The sequence below is a fragment of the Vombatus ursinus genome, unplaced genomic scaffold (genome assembly GCF_900497805.2).
Source record: "Vombatus ursinus unplaced genomic scaffold, bare-nosed wombat genome assembly UNPS02014798.1, whole genome shotgun sequence".
Taxonomy (NCBI): domain Eukaryota; kingdom Metazoa; phylum Chordata; class Mammalia; order Diprotodontia; family Vombatidae; genus Vombatus; species Vombatus ursinus.
In genome coordinates, this window is record NW_020954576.1 from 43,476,135 (window position 1) to 43,493,548 (window position 17,414).

Genomic DNA, 17,414 nt, shown 5'->3' on the forward strand with positions numbered 1-17,414 from the left:
CAGCTTCATTCCCCTTGCCTCCCTAAAAGGGAATTTCAACATTCTGTCTCCCCCACCCCATAGCGTTCCACCTCCACCCCCTTCACGGACCAGGGAAACCAAGAGCTTCTGGCATTCCATTTGGCATGGGGATGTGCCAGGGCCTGCAGCCAGCTCCGAGAGCAGCAGAGGGGAGAGGTTCTGTTGACAGGCGGTGGGAGGGGCAGCTGGATCTCATCCTTGTCAGGCCTTTGTTCAATGAAGACTGGGGATTGAGGGAAGAGAGCTCCCTTCTCCAACCCCAGCCCCTTTTGGCTGGGCAGGATGGGAGAAAACAGGCCTTCTTCCTTGGGACCCAAAACAGAATCTGGATTGGAAACAATTTCCAGCTCGAATCCTTATTTTCCCTGGGGGTGTTATTTTAAGTACTCAGGTATGTTTAGCAGCTGACACATTCTAAGTCGCTTTGGTAACTGGGCTGTCTTAGCCAGAAGCAGGGTTGTCTTACCAATATACTTCCTATACATTTCTTCCTTTATGTTCCTGTGATCTGTGATGTCATTGGGTGGGGCCCCTCTTCTAGATCCCCCCTCTTACTGATATGTTGGAAAGAATGCATCACCAGAAGGTCAGTCTAGTATAATAGTGGGAGTAATTAAGTGCTTAACGAAGGCTCTTCGACCTCGACAAAGAAGCATGACAGTTCTGCATACACATATGTATATGTACACGCACACTTAATATATCCACATATATAGGTACGCGTGATATATACATACATGTGCATGGGTATGCATGTACTTACAGTCACACATTATATGCACATGTGTATATGTGTCAGCTATACCCGAATGAGAATAATAAAGGGAACTACCTACTTGGAAGGGTTGTCTTAAGGATCAAATGTGATAATGTATAAACCACGCAAAAGACAACTAATTAAAATGAGGACATCTTCCCTCTCACCCATCTCATCTCTTTGTGCTGTGCGGAAGGCAGGTCCCTCTGGTTTCCCTTTCCCAGCTTGTTTAAACTCCTCACTCCCTCTCTATCCATCATACACATACACATGCACACACTGTTGGATAGGAGCTGACTTTTGCTTCAGGGTGGCTGTAGAGTACCACTAATGAAAGGTAAAAGGTAAAGCCCTTTACATATATTACCTTGCAAAGTGTGAGCAGCTAGGTGGCGGCATAGTGCATAGATCATTGGGCTTGAAGTCAGGAAGGCTCATCTTCCTGAGTTCAAATCTGGCCTCAGACACTTACTAGCTGTGTGACCCTGGGCAAGTCACTTAACCCTGTTGGCCTCAGTTTCCTCATCTGTCAAGTGAGCTAGAGAAGGAAATGGTACTCCACTCCAGTATCTTTGCCAAAAAAAACCCCAAATGGGATCATAAGCAGTTGGACAGGACTGAAAATGAGAGGCCTATAGTAATCCTGTGAGGCTGGTCCTCCAGGAATGGTTATCCCTCTTTTATAGATCAGGAAACCCAGTCACTGAGAGTATAAATGATTTTCCCAGGGCCAATGAGAGGTGAGATTTGAATCCAGGCCTTCCTACTTCAAATTGAACATTCTATACTACATTGTGCTGAAGAGAAGAGACTCCCAGGAGGGGGAGGTGTTAATAGTGAGTAATGTTATAAATATTAAAGGAGTCAGAACATTTGGTAAACTATTCCTGTTTTGAAATCTCATTTGACCTGGTTTCTGAGGACTCACCCTGCTTGTTTTTCTAGAAAGGGGATAAGCATTTATTAAGCACCTACTATGTGCTAGGCAGTATGCTAAGTGCTTTACAATTATTATCTCATTTAATCCTCACAACAACCCTGGGAGGTAGGTGCTATTATCATCCCCACTTTACATATGGGAAAACTGAGGCAAACAGAGACTTAAGTGACTTGCTCAGGGTTACACAGCTAAACGTCAAAGGCCAGATTTGAACTAAAGTTTTTCTGACTCCAGGCCCTGTGCTCTATCCACTGAGCTACCTAGCTACATGGGATAGAGATTGAGGCTAGACCCATCATTTCACTGGTATAGGGAGCTCCCAGAGGAGGAGGCTACCTTTATGAAGCAGTTTGTCTCCTTCTCTGCACCTTACAGTCTTAGAGAATTGACTAGAGTCCTGAGAGGTTAAGCACATTGTCCAGGGTTTCACAGCTAGTAGTATCAGAAGTGGGACTTTAACTTAGGCCTTTTACTAGGCCATAGTTTTTCTTCTCAATTTAAATGGGTTCCCTGTATACCCTGTCTTCTTATTGTTGGGGTTGGGGGGGGGAGTCCTGAGGGAGGGAGGGATGCAGGGAAAGGAAAGGAGAGAACAGCTCCCTCTTCTCTCTACAGTTGTTAATAGGTCTATTTTCTGTATACTTTATCCTGTCTATGAAATTTAATGGAATTCTATGCGTACTCAGTTTAAGCATTCTGAAATCTGATTGTGGTTAGCTTCCTTGATTTATCCAGCCAAGTCAGAAGGTCAGGAGCCCAGGAGCCCAGAAGCCTTGCAGAAAGACTTAGCCCCTCACCCAGTAACCTCTCTCCAGTGAGCTGGCTTGGGTCAGCAAGAGGCTTGGGGGTAAAGCTGGGTTGCAGCTACAGATGTTCCTATAATGGGTCATTTTGTTCCCACTTTGGGACCTTCTCCACAATGGACCAACTATCCAAAGAGGCATCCTCTCCCTTTCCTCCTTCCCCTCTCTCCTCTTTCTCTCTCTCTTGGCTCGGTAGGCCCCTGGACCCAGGCTTTGTAGAGGTCATAATAAAGTGTGACTTTTATGTAATAGAATCTTTCCAGATACACATACTGTCCTGCTCTTTCTTCTACCAGAGGTTGAGAAGGCTCTGCCATGGGATCAAACACCCAGGTAAATTCCTGAGATGAGCCTTTTCCCTTTGTGATTCTAGTTATATAAGGGAAAGCTAAATGGCACATTGAATAGTGGTACATTGACCCTGGGCAAGTTTCTAAGCCTCTGTATCATCAAATGCAAGATGGATAATAATAACTTTGACCTCACAGGTTGTTGTGAGGAGTAAATGAGCTACATATGTAAAGTATAAGAATGCTAGGTATCATTATTTTTTGGGGGCCCCTGAGCTCCCTCTCTACTTCAGAATCCATGTATCTGGTCTCCACTTATATTGCCTTGGGTTTGGGTTCAGTTCTATCTCCTTCATTGCCAAAGTGGGTTTGTTAGGGGCATGCCCCTTCTTTGACTAATTATCTGGGGAAAGGAGAAGATGCTTCTCTTGCCTTCCCCATCAACTATTTTGTATAGACCTGTACGTGTGACTGTGTACATATACTGTACATGTATAGCTAGGTTGTGATTAATGGGACTTTAAATAATGCAAAATTCTATTTCATGTGTTTTATAACATGTTGTTGTTGAGTCAGAAAGATACTGACATGGTTTGTCATTTCCTTCTCATTTCACAGATGAGGAAACTGAGGCCAACAGGGTTAAGTGAGTTGCCTAGGGTCACACAACTAGTAAATGTCAGAGGCTGGATTTGAACTCAGGAAGATGAGTCTTTCTGACTCTCGGCCCAGCACTCTGTCCACTGTACCACCTAATTAAAAATGATATCATGTCATATTTAATGTGAGCCAATATCCAACTAATACAGTATGCATGAGCTAGTCAAGAGTTTTAGCATGCTATGATTTCTCAGTCTGTACTTGTCTACTGTTGCCCGTGCATGTGAGGTTTTGCTTTGTACCATATTACCAACAGTTGGTTAATTTTTTTGAAAGAGTCCTAAACAAAATGGACAAAAGGAAGATTCCTTCAGACAGAAACACCACCATTGTAAGAAAGATAAAAAGGAAGAGGCTTGTTGTTACATTAGAACAAAGATTTGGTGTAATTGAATGGTATGGTAATAGCAGTAATAGCAACTCTAAGACAGATTTAGATGTTGGAATGCCTGACTCTGTGGTATGGAATATTATAAAATATTCAGACAAGATAAAAGAAAGAAGCAAATCTATATCAGATTTCTTTTCTTTTCTTTGTGTGTGGTGGTTGTCAAACAACCACAAAGAACAGAAGTGTTGGAATGATAGGAATTGAATGTCTTTTAGCTGTGTGAATTAAAGGTTGCAATCAACAACTCCTTCTTAGAAGAGCAATCATTCAGAAAAAAGCTTCAAGTTTATTCCTGTCAGTGAAAGAAAATGGAAATGAAGTGGATAGTGAAGCAACTTTTACTGCACAGTTGGTTGGTTTGATTGATTTAAAAATTGAGTTCAATTGTATAATTTTAAAATTACTGGAGAAGCAGCCAGTGCAGATTAAGATGTGGCAGGTAAAAATCCTGTTGTTTTGAAGAAAATAATTGAAAAAACTGTATACATTGATCAATAAGCTTTTAATATGGATGAAGCAGGCTTGTTCTGGAAAAGAATGCCTTTCAGAACTGATATTTCTAAGAAAGAAAGAATTTGGGGCAGGTGGCGAAGTAGATAGGGCTCTGGCCTTGAAGTCAGGAGGACCTGAGTTCAAATTCGGCCTCAGACACTTGATACTTACTAGCTGTGTGACCCTGCGCAAGTCACTTAACCCCAATTGCCTCATCAAAAAGCAAAAAAAAAAAAAAAAAAAAAGAAAAAGAAAAAACTCAACCTGTATTTAAAATGTCTAAGTATTACTCGGGCAGCTAGGTGACACAGTGCCTAGAGTGCTGGGCCTGGAGTCAGGAAGCCTCCTCTTCCTGAGTTAAAACTGGAAATCAGACACTTACTAGCGGTGTGAGACCCTGGGTAAGTCGCTTCACTGTTTGCCTCAGTTCCTTATCTAGAAAATGGCAAACCACTACATTATACATGTTAAGAAAACCACCAATAGGTCTTGAAGAATTGGACATGAATGAACTAAAGCATTGCCTAACACTTTTATTCAGAGATAATGCAGAATGGGATTTTAAATTAAAACCAATGCTTGTATATTGGTCTTGAAATCCTCAGCCTATAATGGGCTCAACCATGGATCCATTTCTTTGGTGGTTAAATAAGAAAGGATGAGTTCCTAAAGCTGTTTTCCAAGATTGATTTTCAAGTTATTTTAGCCGAGCTGTAGAAAAATATTTCAAGGACAATATCAGATTTAAAGTATTACTGATTTTAGATCATACCTCATACCATACAGCTATACTTGGTTCCATGTGTGAGAATGTAAGTCTTTTTCTTTTTTCTTTTCTTTTTTTTGCCACCAAACACAACATCTTTATTATAGCCCATGAACCAAGGAATCATTGCAACATAGGCCTACTGCCTAAGAAAAACTTTTGAACAGGCAATTGCTAAAACAAGAGGCGATAATGCAATTTCCTTAACTGAATTCTGGAAAAATTATGCCATCAAAAGATGCAATTGAAAATATCCACTATACTTGGCAAGAAATAAATGCCAGCAATGTGCCTGCAGAGTGGAAGCACAATTTGCCACATTGCACAGATAGTAAATTTGAAGGTTTTCTTTTTCTAAAGCAGACTGTGATAGAAGAAATGACAAACATTGGAAGAAGGCTTTGTTTTGATGAAGGGGATGTCCAGGAACTGCTCAATTTGTAATCAGAATTGTTGACAGAACAATCTTCTTCATTTAGATCAAATGAGCAATTGAAGAAACCTACGATAATGCCGAAAAAGCAGATAATGTGCAAACAAAAGCATTCACTCTCAAAGGATTTGGGGATATCTTTCAAACTCTGATAGCCGAGGAGAAAAGAATTGTAGATACTGACCCTAACAAGGATGGAAGCACGCAAATTTATCTGCATGAGGATGAAGCTTTCTGCACCTACCAGCATATGTAGGTAGATTCAAAAAAAGAGAAGATAATCCATTTTGTGCTGCCAAAATATTTTAAATGACAAAAACAATGTTTTTCTCATATTTTGTCATATTGTCATGGTAGGCTTATCTTTAGGTATGACATTTAGTCATTTAAAATTTAATAGTAGCTGAAATTTTTATGTAGCCTGTACCAGGCACTGTGCTAAGCAATTTACAATTATTATCTCATTGGATCCTCACAACAACCCTGGAAATTAGGTTCTATTATTAGCCCATTTTACAGATGAGGAAAATGAGACAAACTGAGGTTAAGTGACCTGCCTGGGGTCATAAAGATAGTAAGTGTCTGAGGTTGGATTTGAACTTGGATCTTCCTAACTCTGGCCATCCTGCTGTATCTACGGTATCGCCTAGCTGCTTTCTATAGCTATTCTATTATTTTGTAGCAAACTTGAAATAGAAATGAAATTTTTAATATCCTTTGCTGTTATGATAACAAACAGATAAAACAAAATTTTAAAAATTTTCTCTGTGTCTTCCATTGAGAGTAAACCAACGAATATATTTTACATACAATTATAACTGAATAGTGTGAATTTGAATAATGCCATGGCTTCTGGGGGACAGCTAGGTGGCACAGTGGATAGAATGCTGGACCTGGAATCAGAAAGACTCATCTTCCTGAGTTCAAATCTGGCCTCAGATACTTACTAGCTGTGTGACCCTGGGTAAGTCACTTCACCCTGTTTGCCTCAGTTTCTGCATCTGTGAAATGAACTGGAGAAGGAAATGGCAAACCACTCCAGTATCTTTGCCAAGAAAACCCCAAATGGGGTCAGGAAGAGTTGGACATGATTGAAATGATTCAACAGCAGCAACAAACTAATTCTGGATTCATTATTAGCACTAATTGAGGCTTAACTGAAGATGCTCTATTTATACCCCTTTCTTCTCTTTGACCATAAGCTCTTTGTAGGCAGAGGCTGTTTTACTGTTCTTGTTTGCATCTCTACCATGGAGTTTAATAATTTTGTCAAGGAAACTGATCTTAATATTGACCAGCAGGTCTGCCTTTGGCAAAATCATAGAACCAAAACAGTTTAGACTGGGAAGTGACCTTCTCAGATTTAAAGCAGAGCCGATTAACGCCACTCGTGCTGTATTTAGTACCCTTCCACCTCTGTTTCTGCCATTCTTTCTTCTATCTGTGGCATTCCTTTCATACTCAGTGCCTTCTGGCTGCTGGGGCCCCACATGGTGCCCTACTCCATCAACAAGCATCTATTAAGTGTATACTCAGTGTTGGGCGCTGGGCCAGCTGCTGAGACACAAATACAAAGAATGAAACAATCCTTACTCCCAAGCACCCAGTCTTCCAAAATCACTTCTGTCTCGTCCTCCAAGGTTCAGTCCCTCACACCCTCAGTTAAAACCCCCATTCTCTTAGTACTCGATAGGTGTTAAGAGGAAAGCAATTTGATGAAACAATTTCACACCAAGGTGTTAATGACTGAAAGTCTCAGATTAATTAGTCAATCTGCCAAAATGTATTTGCTTTCCCCGAAGGGTTTCCTTAATCCAAATAGGTAGTTTTCGGTGTCAGGATTTCAGTGGCATTGGCCTTCCAGGGTTTGGGATTTTATCAGGGGCTTTACTACAGGTACCCACCTCTGACTCTCCCCCTCTTTTTTTCTTTCTCACAGTGGCAAATGAAATGTTGTAAGTGCGACTCCCGGCTGCCTCATGGCTACAATAGTCACCGGGTGGAGAACGTGGTCTCATCCTCTGGCCCCATGCGCTGGTGGCAGTCCCAAAATGGTGAGAGCCCGGGACAACTAAGCTATCATTTCTCCAAATGGAAATGAGCCAATATATCCCAAGAGCAACCAGTGTATAACTTAGACTACGGTGCATCCCTCTGGCTTTTGAAATGGGATGTCTGTACTAGTAAACTTTTTTTTTTCCTGCCTATATATTTATCAGTGCTGGGAGAGGAGGCTTGTAGAAGGCAACTTTACTGGAAGCAACAGGAAGGTTTACTTCATTCCTCTCCATCAATATGAACTTGTTGGAAGAGGTAGCTTTAGAAAAGAATCTGGGATGGAGATATTGTGAGAGGTGATGTAAGAGCCAGGTTGGGGAGTGATGGGTGAGGAATTTGCAAACCTGATCAAGAGTTGATTGGTTAATCCACAAGCCTATCTTATTTTTCACCTGGTCATGGATCATAGAAGTTGTGGGTGGACAAATATTGGACTAATTATCATGGGGCTGCTCTGTTAGAGAAAGATTAAAGATAAAAAGTAGACCTTGAAGAAGTGGGTCTGACTTGAAGTGTCCTCAGCGGGTAAGAAGGGAGAAATGCACTTCATCTAAGAATCTCTTTTTTTGTGTCCTGACAGATGTGAGCCCTGTTTCTCTGCAGTTGGATTTGGACAGGAAATTTCAGCTCCAGGACATCACATTGGACTTACAGGTGAGCTCATAGCTGTGTGATGATGAGTGCAGAGTAGGAGAGCGTAATCCCCAAGGGTCTAGGTGGGTATGGCTTAGTGAGGGACCAGAGAGAATCATTTTGTTTTCCCAAGCCCGGGGAGATGGTATTATATGATGGGAGCTCCCATTTTATGTACCCTGGGGCAATATCACCTCCTGAATTATAGGATGAGATGGAGAGGAAAATGTAATGAGCCTAATAGCCCTGTGGCTTATGGAGATCATGTTGGAAACAGTAGGACCTGTCACTTTCTAGATCTTCTGTGTAGATGAACTTTGGTGAATTCTACCATATAGATCTTTCTAATTTAACAGCAGTGCTATGGGCTCAGTTTTATTGTAGATAGTTGTTTGAAATGCAGAGTTGGTCCATAGCTAGTCTACAGATAGCCACTGGTCTTCGGGGAATTATGCACAAAGTTTGACTATTACCAATGTGACTTTTTTTTTAATGAACATATCAGAAAATTTATATCAAAATTAGCTTCATCCTCTTCAAAGTAGTCACCCTGGAAAGGTATGCACTCATGCCAAAGATGTTGTCATTGTTCAAATATTTGGGGATAGATTCCAGAGCTGTTGCATATTTTTAAAAAATGAATAATGACTAGATCCATAACTAGGGTGGGGTGACTAGGGCTTTGACCCAAAGTGCTGAAATTTAAAGGATGCTTTCAGCACTTGTAGTCCTTCAGCAGAAAACAAACTACTGATATTGGTACCTAGTAGTAGATTTCCTTCTCTGGTGGCTTCATCTCAGTTAAACTCCATCCCACCCCACCTGACCATGATTCCCACTATCCCATCACTCAACTAAGGGTTCTTTTCTGGCTTCTTGTCTTAGAAACATTTGGTGCTACTTACTTCAGGAACTAGCTGAAGCTTTTATGTAGTATTTTGAAATTTTCAGAGCACTTTCCTCAAAACAATCCTATGATTAGCTAGTGCAAATATTATTATCATCATTGTAGGTAAGGAAACAGTCACAGAAAGCTGAAGTGACTTGCTTAGAGTTATATAGCTAGTTTGTGTCAGAGATGATACTCTGGACTCCAAATCGAACACCCTTTCTGATATTTCTTGTTGTCTGAGTATCTCTGAAGATACTCTTTTTATTTATTTATTTTGATTTATCAACAATCATATCCGTAAGCTTTTGAGTTTTAAATTTTTCTCCCCCTCCCTCCCCAAGATGTCTTGCAATCTGATATAGTCTCTACATATACATTCCTATTAAACATATTTTCACATTAGTGATGTTGTAAGGAGGTATTAGAACCAATAGGAGTAATTATAAGAAAGAGGAAACAAAACAAAAGAGAAGAAAAAAATAGCAAATAGTAATCAAATTCATCCTCTGAAGGTGGTCAAAAGATACTCTTATGACCACCTTCAGAGAATGAATTTGATTTTTGGAAACAATTAAAGAGTCATTTCGATCCAGTGATTCGGTAATTAAGGTGGGTGAATGAGTCAGTAATGTTTAACTATTTAAAGTAAGGACTCTAATTTTCTTTTGTGGCTCACAAAACGGCTTAGTGGACTTTTCTCAAAAGCATCACCAAAATGTTTTGTGCAATTTATACATCATTGAAATAAGCATGTACAACTTTCTAACTTTGAAAGGGAATATTCATTTGGCTAAAGCAGTTCCGGCATATTTTGCTTAAAAAAATTGTTTAATACCTGATCAATCATTCCCCTCTTCTCTCCCCCTCACTTATGCCCCTCTTCAGAAAATCAGATGTGGGTTAATGAACTGTGGGGTTTTTGGGGGGCGAGGAAAGGATTGAAACATTGAATATTTATTTAGGACAACAAAGTATTTAGTAAAGTCACTTAAAAACGCAATAGGGAATCAGCCACCGGTTCTGCTAAGTGCTATTTATGAACCTTTTCCCTGCTTCCATAATAGCTTGGATTCAATCTCTGTAAACTCATAACATCAACTGGGAAAGTCTCAGGGGCCTGAGTGTGCTCTTGAATGGTCCTATGGCAGGTGCAGTTCTAGATGGCCACTTGCTGCAAATGCTTCTATTGGCTGCTGCTACCCTTGTTCCAGCTCCCATGAGCTCCTAATAGCGCGACCACGGCTAAGCAGATTCCCTAGTTCAGGATTGGCTCAGATTCTCTTCATAGCCCAGGCAGCAGCCTGTTAACCTAGCCCAGTCAGGTACCCTGCTCTTCATTAGGGAGGCTGTTTCTCCAGATTGAATCAGTCTTTTATATTCCTTTGAATGTGTCCTGTTGAACTATGTTGCCAGGAAATAACTGCTTTCTCTTTGACTTTATGCTTCTGAGGCTCAGTTATAGCGCCCTCTCATCTCCTTGACTTGGACTACAGTAGCTTATTTACTCATCTTCTCCTTTCCTGTCATGCTTTTGTCACAGGGACCTCTACCAGCAGGCATGCTGATTGAACATTCCCCAGACTTTGGCAAGACTTGGAAGGTGTATCAATACCTGGCTCCCAACTGTGCTACCACCTTCCCCCAGCTCCGCCAGGGCCGGCCTCAGAACTGGCAGGATGTTCGGTGCCAATCACTGTCCACCCAGCACACTGGGCCCAACCGTGGGGGAAAGGTACAGTAATTGGGTGTGACCCCGAAAATGTGTGGAGGGAGGAGAAAGCGCAGATATTAAGTAAACATTTATTAAGTGTCTCCTCTGTTCCAGGTCTTGGGAATATACAGCATTGCGTTACAGAAACTTAGAGTTTAATCGAGGGAATTAGACAATACAAATAATTATGTAATGGTGGATGGGGATTGGGAACTCCCAGTTCAGAAAACTCCCTCTTACTCTTACTGACTCTAACTCCCTTGGCCTGTGTAACTATGGGAAGGTCACTTTACTTTCCTTGGCCTCAATATCCTCATCTGTAAAATGAGGAGCGTCATACTGGATATCCTCCGAGGTCCCTTCCAGCTCTTGATCCATGATTCTAAGAGGAGACCTTCCCTCTTTTTCTAACCCACCTTGAGATGAAACCACCCAGAGCCTTCAATCGAGGGCTCCTTGTGTTTGCCCCTGGTTACTTCTGTTGACTCCCCCATCTCCACCCCCCCCATCCCTTGAGCGTGCTGCGGGGTTTCTCGTGCTTTCTGTTCTTCAGCTTGATCTTGAGACTGAAGCCCATCCCCCCACTCCTCTGTCCTCCACCTGCCCCATAACAGTTCATCACACACACACTCAAGCTGTTCTGAGGTCAAAATCTCCTTATAAGGATTGTTAGGGTATGAGCTTCACATAGATAAGCAAATCAGGAGTCCTTAGCTTAATCCCCAAATCCAGCTTGACGAGGCTTAACACACAAGACTGGCTTTACAAATTATCGTGTTAAGTGTGGAGTAGTGGATGGAGAGCTGGGCTTGGACGTGGGAAAACAGGTTCAAATTACTCCTTTGACGTCTGAAGGCTGTACGATCCTGAGTAAGCCGCTAAAACACTTAGTGCTCCAGGTGACTCTAAACCGCAGAGCATCTGTTCTTTGTGTTCATCTAAAAGGCAGTTAGAGATAGCTCCATGGATAGAGTTCGAGGCCTGGAGTCAGGAAGACTTGAATTCAAATCCGGCCCCAGACACTTACTAGTGTGTGACCCTGGGCAAGTCACTTAACCCTGTTGGCCTCAGTTTTATCATCTGTCAAATGAGCTAGAGAAAGAAATGGCAAACCATTCCAGTATTTTTGCCAAGAAAACCCCAAATGGGGTCATGAAGAGTTAGACACAACTGAAAACGACTGAACAACAGATTTATCTTGGAGCTAAAACCCAACCTCCCACTCTTGTTCTCCCCTGTCCCATAGCAAACAGTTCATCACACGCCATAGCTTTTTTGAGGTCAAAATCTCTTTGTGAGGAATTTATAGCATTTTTGCTTTGGTAGAGGGATTTTCCTCACTGGGAATTTCCTATATCAATACAATAACAGAGTTGGTTCCCTTCCCTCTCAAAAAGAAAGGAAGGGAGGAAAGAAGAAAAAAAAGGAAGGAAAGGAAAAAGAAAGTAAGGAAGGAAGGAAAGAAAAGAAAGGAAGGAAGAAAAGAAAAAGAAAGAAAGAAGGAAAGAAAGAAAGAAAGAAAGAAAGAAAGAAAGAAAGAAAGAAAGAAAAGAAATCACTTCTAGACTGGATGACTTAGTCTTAATCCTTCCAAGTTATTTGGTAGTATCCTCCCTCCCTTCCTCTGCAAAGGCTCCATTTATGTTCTAGGTCCAGGTCAAAAAAAGCATTCTCTGTAGCCACCTGAATGCTTAGTTATACTTTTGTGTCTAGAAATGCTTTAATAAATCTCTCTCCCTAGCTCTCCCTAATTCTGGAGTCAAATACTGTCAAATCTTCTGAACTTGCCTTTAAACAAATTATTGATATCTTTTGTTTTTATACCACCTAAATGTCCCCCTGTGTCCTTCCCTCTCCACCATCCCAAGGAACCATCCAGGGGTAGATTGGTAAATGTTTAATAACTGGCTTTCTAGGGGGAAAAAGTACACTGGAGATACTTAGAAGTTTAATCTTTATTATTATCTTTTGCTCCATCACTTTCCTGAGTCTAGACAACCAACAACATAGTAAAGCAAAACTTGATTAGTAGCATTTGCAGATTTCCAAGGTATAAATGTTCACATTGAACTTTTAATAATCAACTCTTTCTTTGGAGCTGTATATCCCTCCAGGGGTGCCATCCTTTATAAAAAAGAATTTTTTTAAAAGAAAAAGTAGAAGAAGTTAGAGCAGAGGGGGACTCAATAAAACTGATCAATATGTCATCCCCCAATATATGCAATTGAACAATTTTTTAGAAGGCTCACTACCTCATTTTTCTCTGTTTCCTTCAGACTGTGTTTTTGTACCCTCTAATAACTGTGCTCCTGGCTATCCCCTGAAGGTCTATCTCTTCATTCAACCCATTGCTTCTCCCTAGGTTTTAAAATTAGGTTCTCTTATCCTTCCTCTTCCCTAATCACGTTCTTCTCATTTGCCTTACCTTCTCCTCATCCTGTCACTTACCCGTCACTCAGACAAAATTAGCCTCTCTCAAGCTCCATATATGCTATTAAGCTGTAATTCTTGTGTCACATGGGGAAGGGAGATTATTCATTTTATAGTCTCACTCAGGATATTGTCCTCATTCCTTTCTGGCCCCAGCCTCCCCACAGTGCTGACTCCCTATCCCAGGTTCCAAGAGAGGATTTAAAAATAGGACAGGGAGGGCTTGGGGGTGTTTGAATGGAAGGTTAATTTTTTTCTTCCTATCCCTTCTCTGCCTTTGGAAAAGTTTTTCTTTTGAATTAAGCAAACTCTAAATAAAATGAGTATTTCCACGTACATAGTATTGCAGAGAAAAGAGAATTGTACATGAAATTGTCCCTATTGTGTATTGCTTGCTTTTCTTTTTTAAGTATATAATAAATCCAACCTGTAGTTTCCAGAGTGGTCCTGCTTGTCTTTGATTCATTCTGGCTGAGATTCTGTTTTCTTCTCTGCATTAAAAGAAAAAGCTTCAATGGCTATTTTTTTCTTTCCTTCTTTTCTTTCTTTTTTGTTGGAGAATACCACATGTAGCCCCACTTCTCTTGCTCTGCCCACCACTGGAAAAAGAAAAAAAAACAACAAAACCCTTGTAATACATATACGTCTTTAAGCAAAACAAAATCCTACCCCATGAAGACATTTTCCTTCTTTCACTATAGGTACACCTCAACCTTTTGGAGTTAGCATCTGGGATTCAGGCCACTCAGAGTCAGAAGATTCGTGGTCAGTAAAGCCATTTTTTCTGTGGAATGGGGTCTGGTTGTGTGGGGTAGAGGAGACCATATTTTGCTGCCTCGAACTAGAAGGGAGGAGGGAGCTGGAAAAAAGGCCCTAGGGACCTACAAAATCTAAACAGTACACTGTCTGTCACCCTTAGCTATTGGTGGGTAGGGATTGCCTTTGGGGGGAGTTTGGGAACATTAGAATTAAAATTCAGTTCATTTATTAAATAGTTTAACTGAGAGGGAGATGGTATGACATAGTGAACAAAGAGCCAGTTTGGGGTTTTAGAGTCATGATGATCTGAGTTTCCATTCTGCTTCTGATCCATACTAGCCGAGTGACCAGGGACAAATCTCAGTGCCCTAGGCCAGTGGTATCCAATTGAAATAGAAACAGATCCCTTGGGCCAAAATTAAAACCACAAATTAACACAATCTTTGTTACGCTGCATTTTTATTTATTTTTTTAAACATTTCCCAATCACATTTTAATCTGATTTGGATGGAATTTTGTGGCCCTGAGTTTGACAGTGCCTCCCTAGGCAACTGCCTAGGACTGTAATTTACGGCACAGTTGCATCAACCGCAGAAGTTTCTGTGCCAAGAGCTCCGTATGTGCAGAGGTCTAGACCTTCCTTCCCTCTCCCCTCCCCTCTAGCTGCGCTCCCTCCCCCAAATGATAAAGACCACTATGCTAGGCCCTGGGAGAGACAGGGGAAAGGGATTCATCACACAGCAGAAATGAAACAGTTTCTCATGTAGTTTTCATTCTAGTGGAAGACTTGGAGCTAGAAGAGAGCTCAGAAGAACATCTAGTCTAAATCTTTCATTTTAGAGATGAAGGAAGTGAGACTCATTGAGGTAGGATGACCAGCTCAGGGTCACAGAGGTAGTACGTGCACCCCCAGCCCACTTCTTTGATTCCAAAGTTATTGCTCTTTCCTTTGCGTTTGGATGGATATGACACATACACAAATAACTCATGCAAAATAACATGACAAAAGCATGAGAAAGCAAATGCTCTGTGAGATCCAAGCAGGGAGATCAGAAGGATCCTGGTACCAGTGATATGAAGTCAAAGGAGGGGCAACTGGCTTGGTCCCTATGCCCTTCTCTCTTGCCCCAAGTGATTAATGTTTTGTTCTTTCATGGTGCTTTATCTCTCATATTTCCTTTTGCTTCTTCCTTATTTTCTCACCTTTCCTTCCTTCCTTCCTTTCTTCCTTCCTCCCTTCCTTCCCTCCTTTCCTTTCCTTCTTCCTTCCCTCCCTCCTTCCTTTCTTCCTTCCTCCCTTCCTTCCTTCCTTCCTTCCTCCCTCCCTCCTTCCATTCTCCTCCTCTTTCTCCTCCTTCTCCTCCTCCTCCTCCTCCTCCATCTCCATTCTTTCCTTTCTTCTTCCCTCCTTCCATCTTCCCCTCTCTGTTTGTTTCTCACAGAGCTGGGGGAAATTACCAACTTGAGAGTCAACTTCACCAGGCTGGCTCCAGTGCCCCAGAGAGGTTACCACCCACCCAGTGCCTACTTTGCTGTGTCCCAGCTGCGGCTGCAGGGGAGCTGCCTCTGCCATGGCCATGCTGACCGCTGTGCTCCTCTCTCTGGCACACCTGCTGACCCCTCAGCTAGAGTACAGGTGACAACCCTGGGGAAGGAGGAGGACTGGAATTTCGTGAGAGGAGGCAAGGGAGGGAGCATGGGAGACACTCTTGTCCTGCCAGCAAGATCTAGTGGAGAAAACAAATAATCCTGGTTCAGCTTGACCCATTGTATGCTTTGGGCAACTCACTCCTCCATGTCTTCGTTTTCCCAACCATAAAATAGAGGCACAGCCTTCCCTTCCTTAATTTTGAAGGGATTGAGAGGGACTATGAGAGGGCTTTTAGTTGTAAAATTGGACGATATGAGCACAAAGAGTGCGCAGCTGAATCTAGGGTGTAAATTCATTGTAACTATAGCAACACCATTGGCCAGATACACCAATCTGTTGCTGGGATGAAAACATGGAGGGAGGGAGCATCATAAGACAAGCACATAGCATCATTCAATCAGTCAATCAGCACATATTTTGGCTCACTCTGAGGAGGAACTTTCTAAAATGAGAGTCGCCCCTAGATGGAATGGACTGCCTCATGGGCACCGTGAGCTCCTAATCCTAGTAGGTTTTCCAGCAGAGGCTGGGCAGTCACTGTTCCAGAATGCTCTAGAGGGCATTCCTGCATCAGATGAGGGATTATATTTGTTAACCTCTCTGTCCTTTCCAAGAACAGGATTCCATGATTCATTTACTGAGGCTTGGCATGTGCCTAGCACTGTGCTAGATGACATGTGAGATCCATGCCCTCAAAGTGTTTATAATCTAATTGGGGAAATAAGAGCTACACCCATTAAATAAATGATAACAAACGATACAAGGCAATGTGTGATTAAATACTAAACTATGTGTATCGACTACCATTTCACAAATCATGTGCCATGGAAGTGTAATGTGTTGCATGAAATGAATATTGGAAAAACTGTGATGCTATTGATATTTCCCTCTGAAATATAAACTATGAAATTATGTAGAGATAAAAATGTTTATTGCATAGATAAATTCCTTTGTTTGGAAATAGGCTTAATTTCCTCCATTTTTTTTCATAGATATCCTCTTACACTTAAACCTCTGAGATCAGCATTTGAGAATTTCATTCAAATATTTCAAATCCCCAAGTGTCCTTGGCCAAATGAGTTTGGGAAATGCTTAAACAGACTTATGAGTTCCATAGGAGTTCAGAGAAATGCAGAGTCAATGTGGGTTGGAGTAGTCATGGAGAAGTTTATGGAGGCAGCATGGTTTGTGCTGGGCTTTAAAGGGTGGGTAGGATTTAGACAATAGGAAATGGAAGGAAATTATCATTGTAACTTACTGAAATACATTTTCCAAGGTACATGATATCTGCGTTTGCCAGCATAATACTGCTGGTCCCAACTGTGACCGCTGTGCTCCTTTCTATAACAACCGACCCTGGAAACCTGCTGATGACCAGAATCCTCAAGAATGCCAGAGTATGATTATGGGCTTGGGATATCCCTTATTTCCTCGGAGGAGTTATATGCCCTAGGCAAAGTCACTGATCCTCTCTGAGCCTCAGTGGTCCCATCAGACATATGAGAGAGAGTCATTCTTGGCAATACTTTTTCATCTCAAACCCATACCGTTGTGGCTGCAACCTGAGCCAGCTTTATTCTGGGGGATGGGGGAAAGTCCTTGAATTATAGTTCCTTCGTTCGTTCGTTCCTTCCTTCCTTCTCTTTCTTTCCTCTCTTCCTTCCTTTCTTCCTTTCTTTCTTCCTTCTTTCCTCTCTTCCTTCCTTCCTTTCTTCCTTCTTTCCTCT

General features: G+C 41.7%; 1 protein-coding gene across 2 annotated transcripts in view; it reads left to right on the forward strand.

The window, feature by feature from the left end:
* The window catches only part of LAMB3 (laminin subunit beta 3), a 66,301-nt gene that overhangs the window by 18,682 nt on the left and 30,205 nt on the right, over nt 1–17,414 (forward strand). For both annotated transcript variants that reach the window (XM_027871550.1, XM_027871549.1), the window contains 6 exons: nt 7,493–7,607; nt 8,192–8,265; nt 10,677–10,868; nt 13,979–14,042; nt 15,479–15,672; nt 16,964–17,084. In XM_027871550.1, coding sequence (XP_027727351.1) covers nt 7,493–7,607; nt 8,192–8,265; nt 10,677–10,868; nt 13,979–14,042; nt 15,479–15,672; nt 16,964–17,084 — 760 coding nt within the window. The remainder of the gene's footprint in view (nt 1–7,492; nt 7,608–8,191; nt 8,266–10,676; nt 10,869–13,978; nt 14,043–15,478; nt 15,673–16,963; nt 17,085–17,414) is intronic.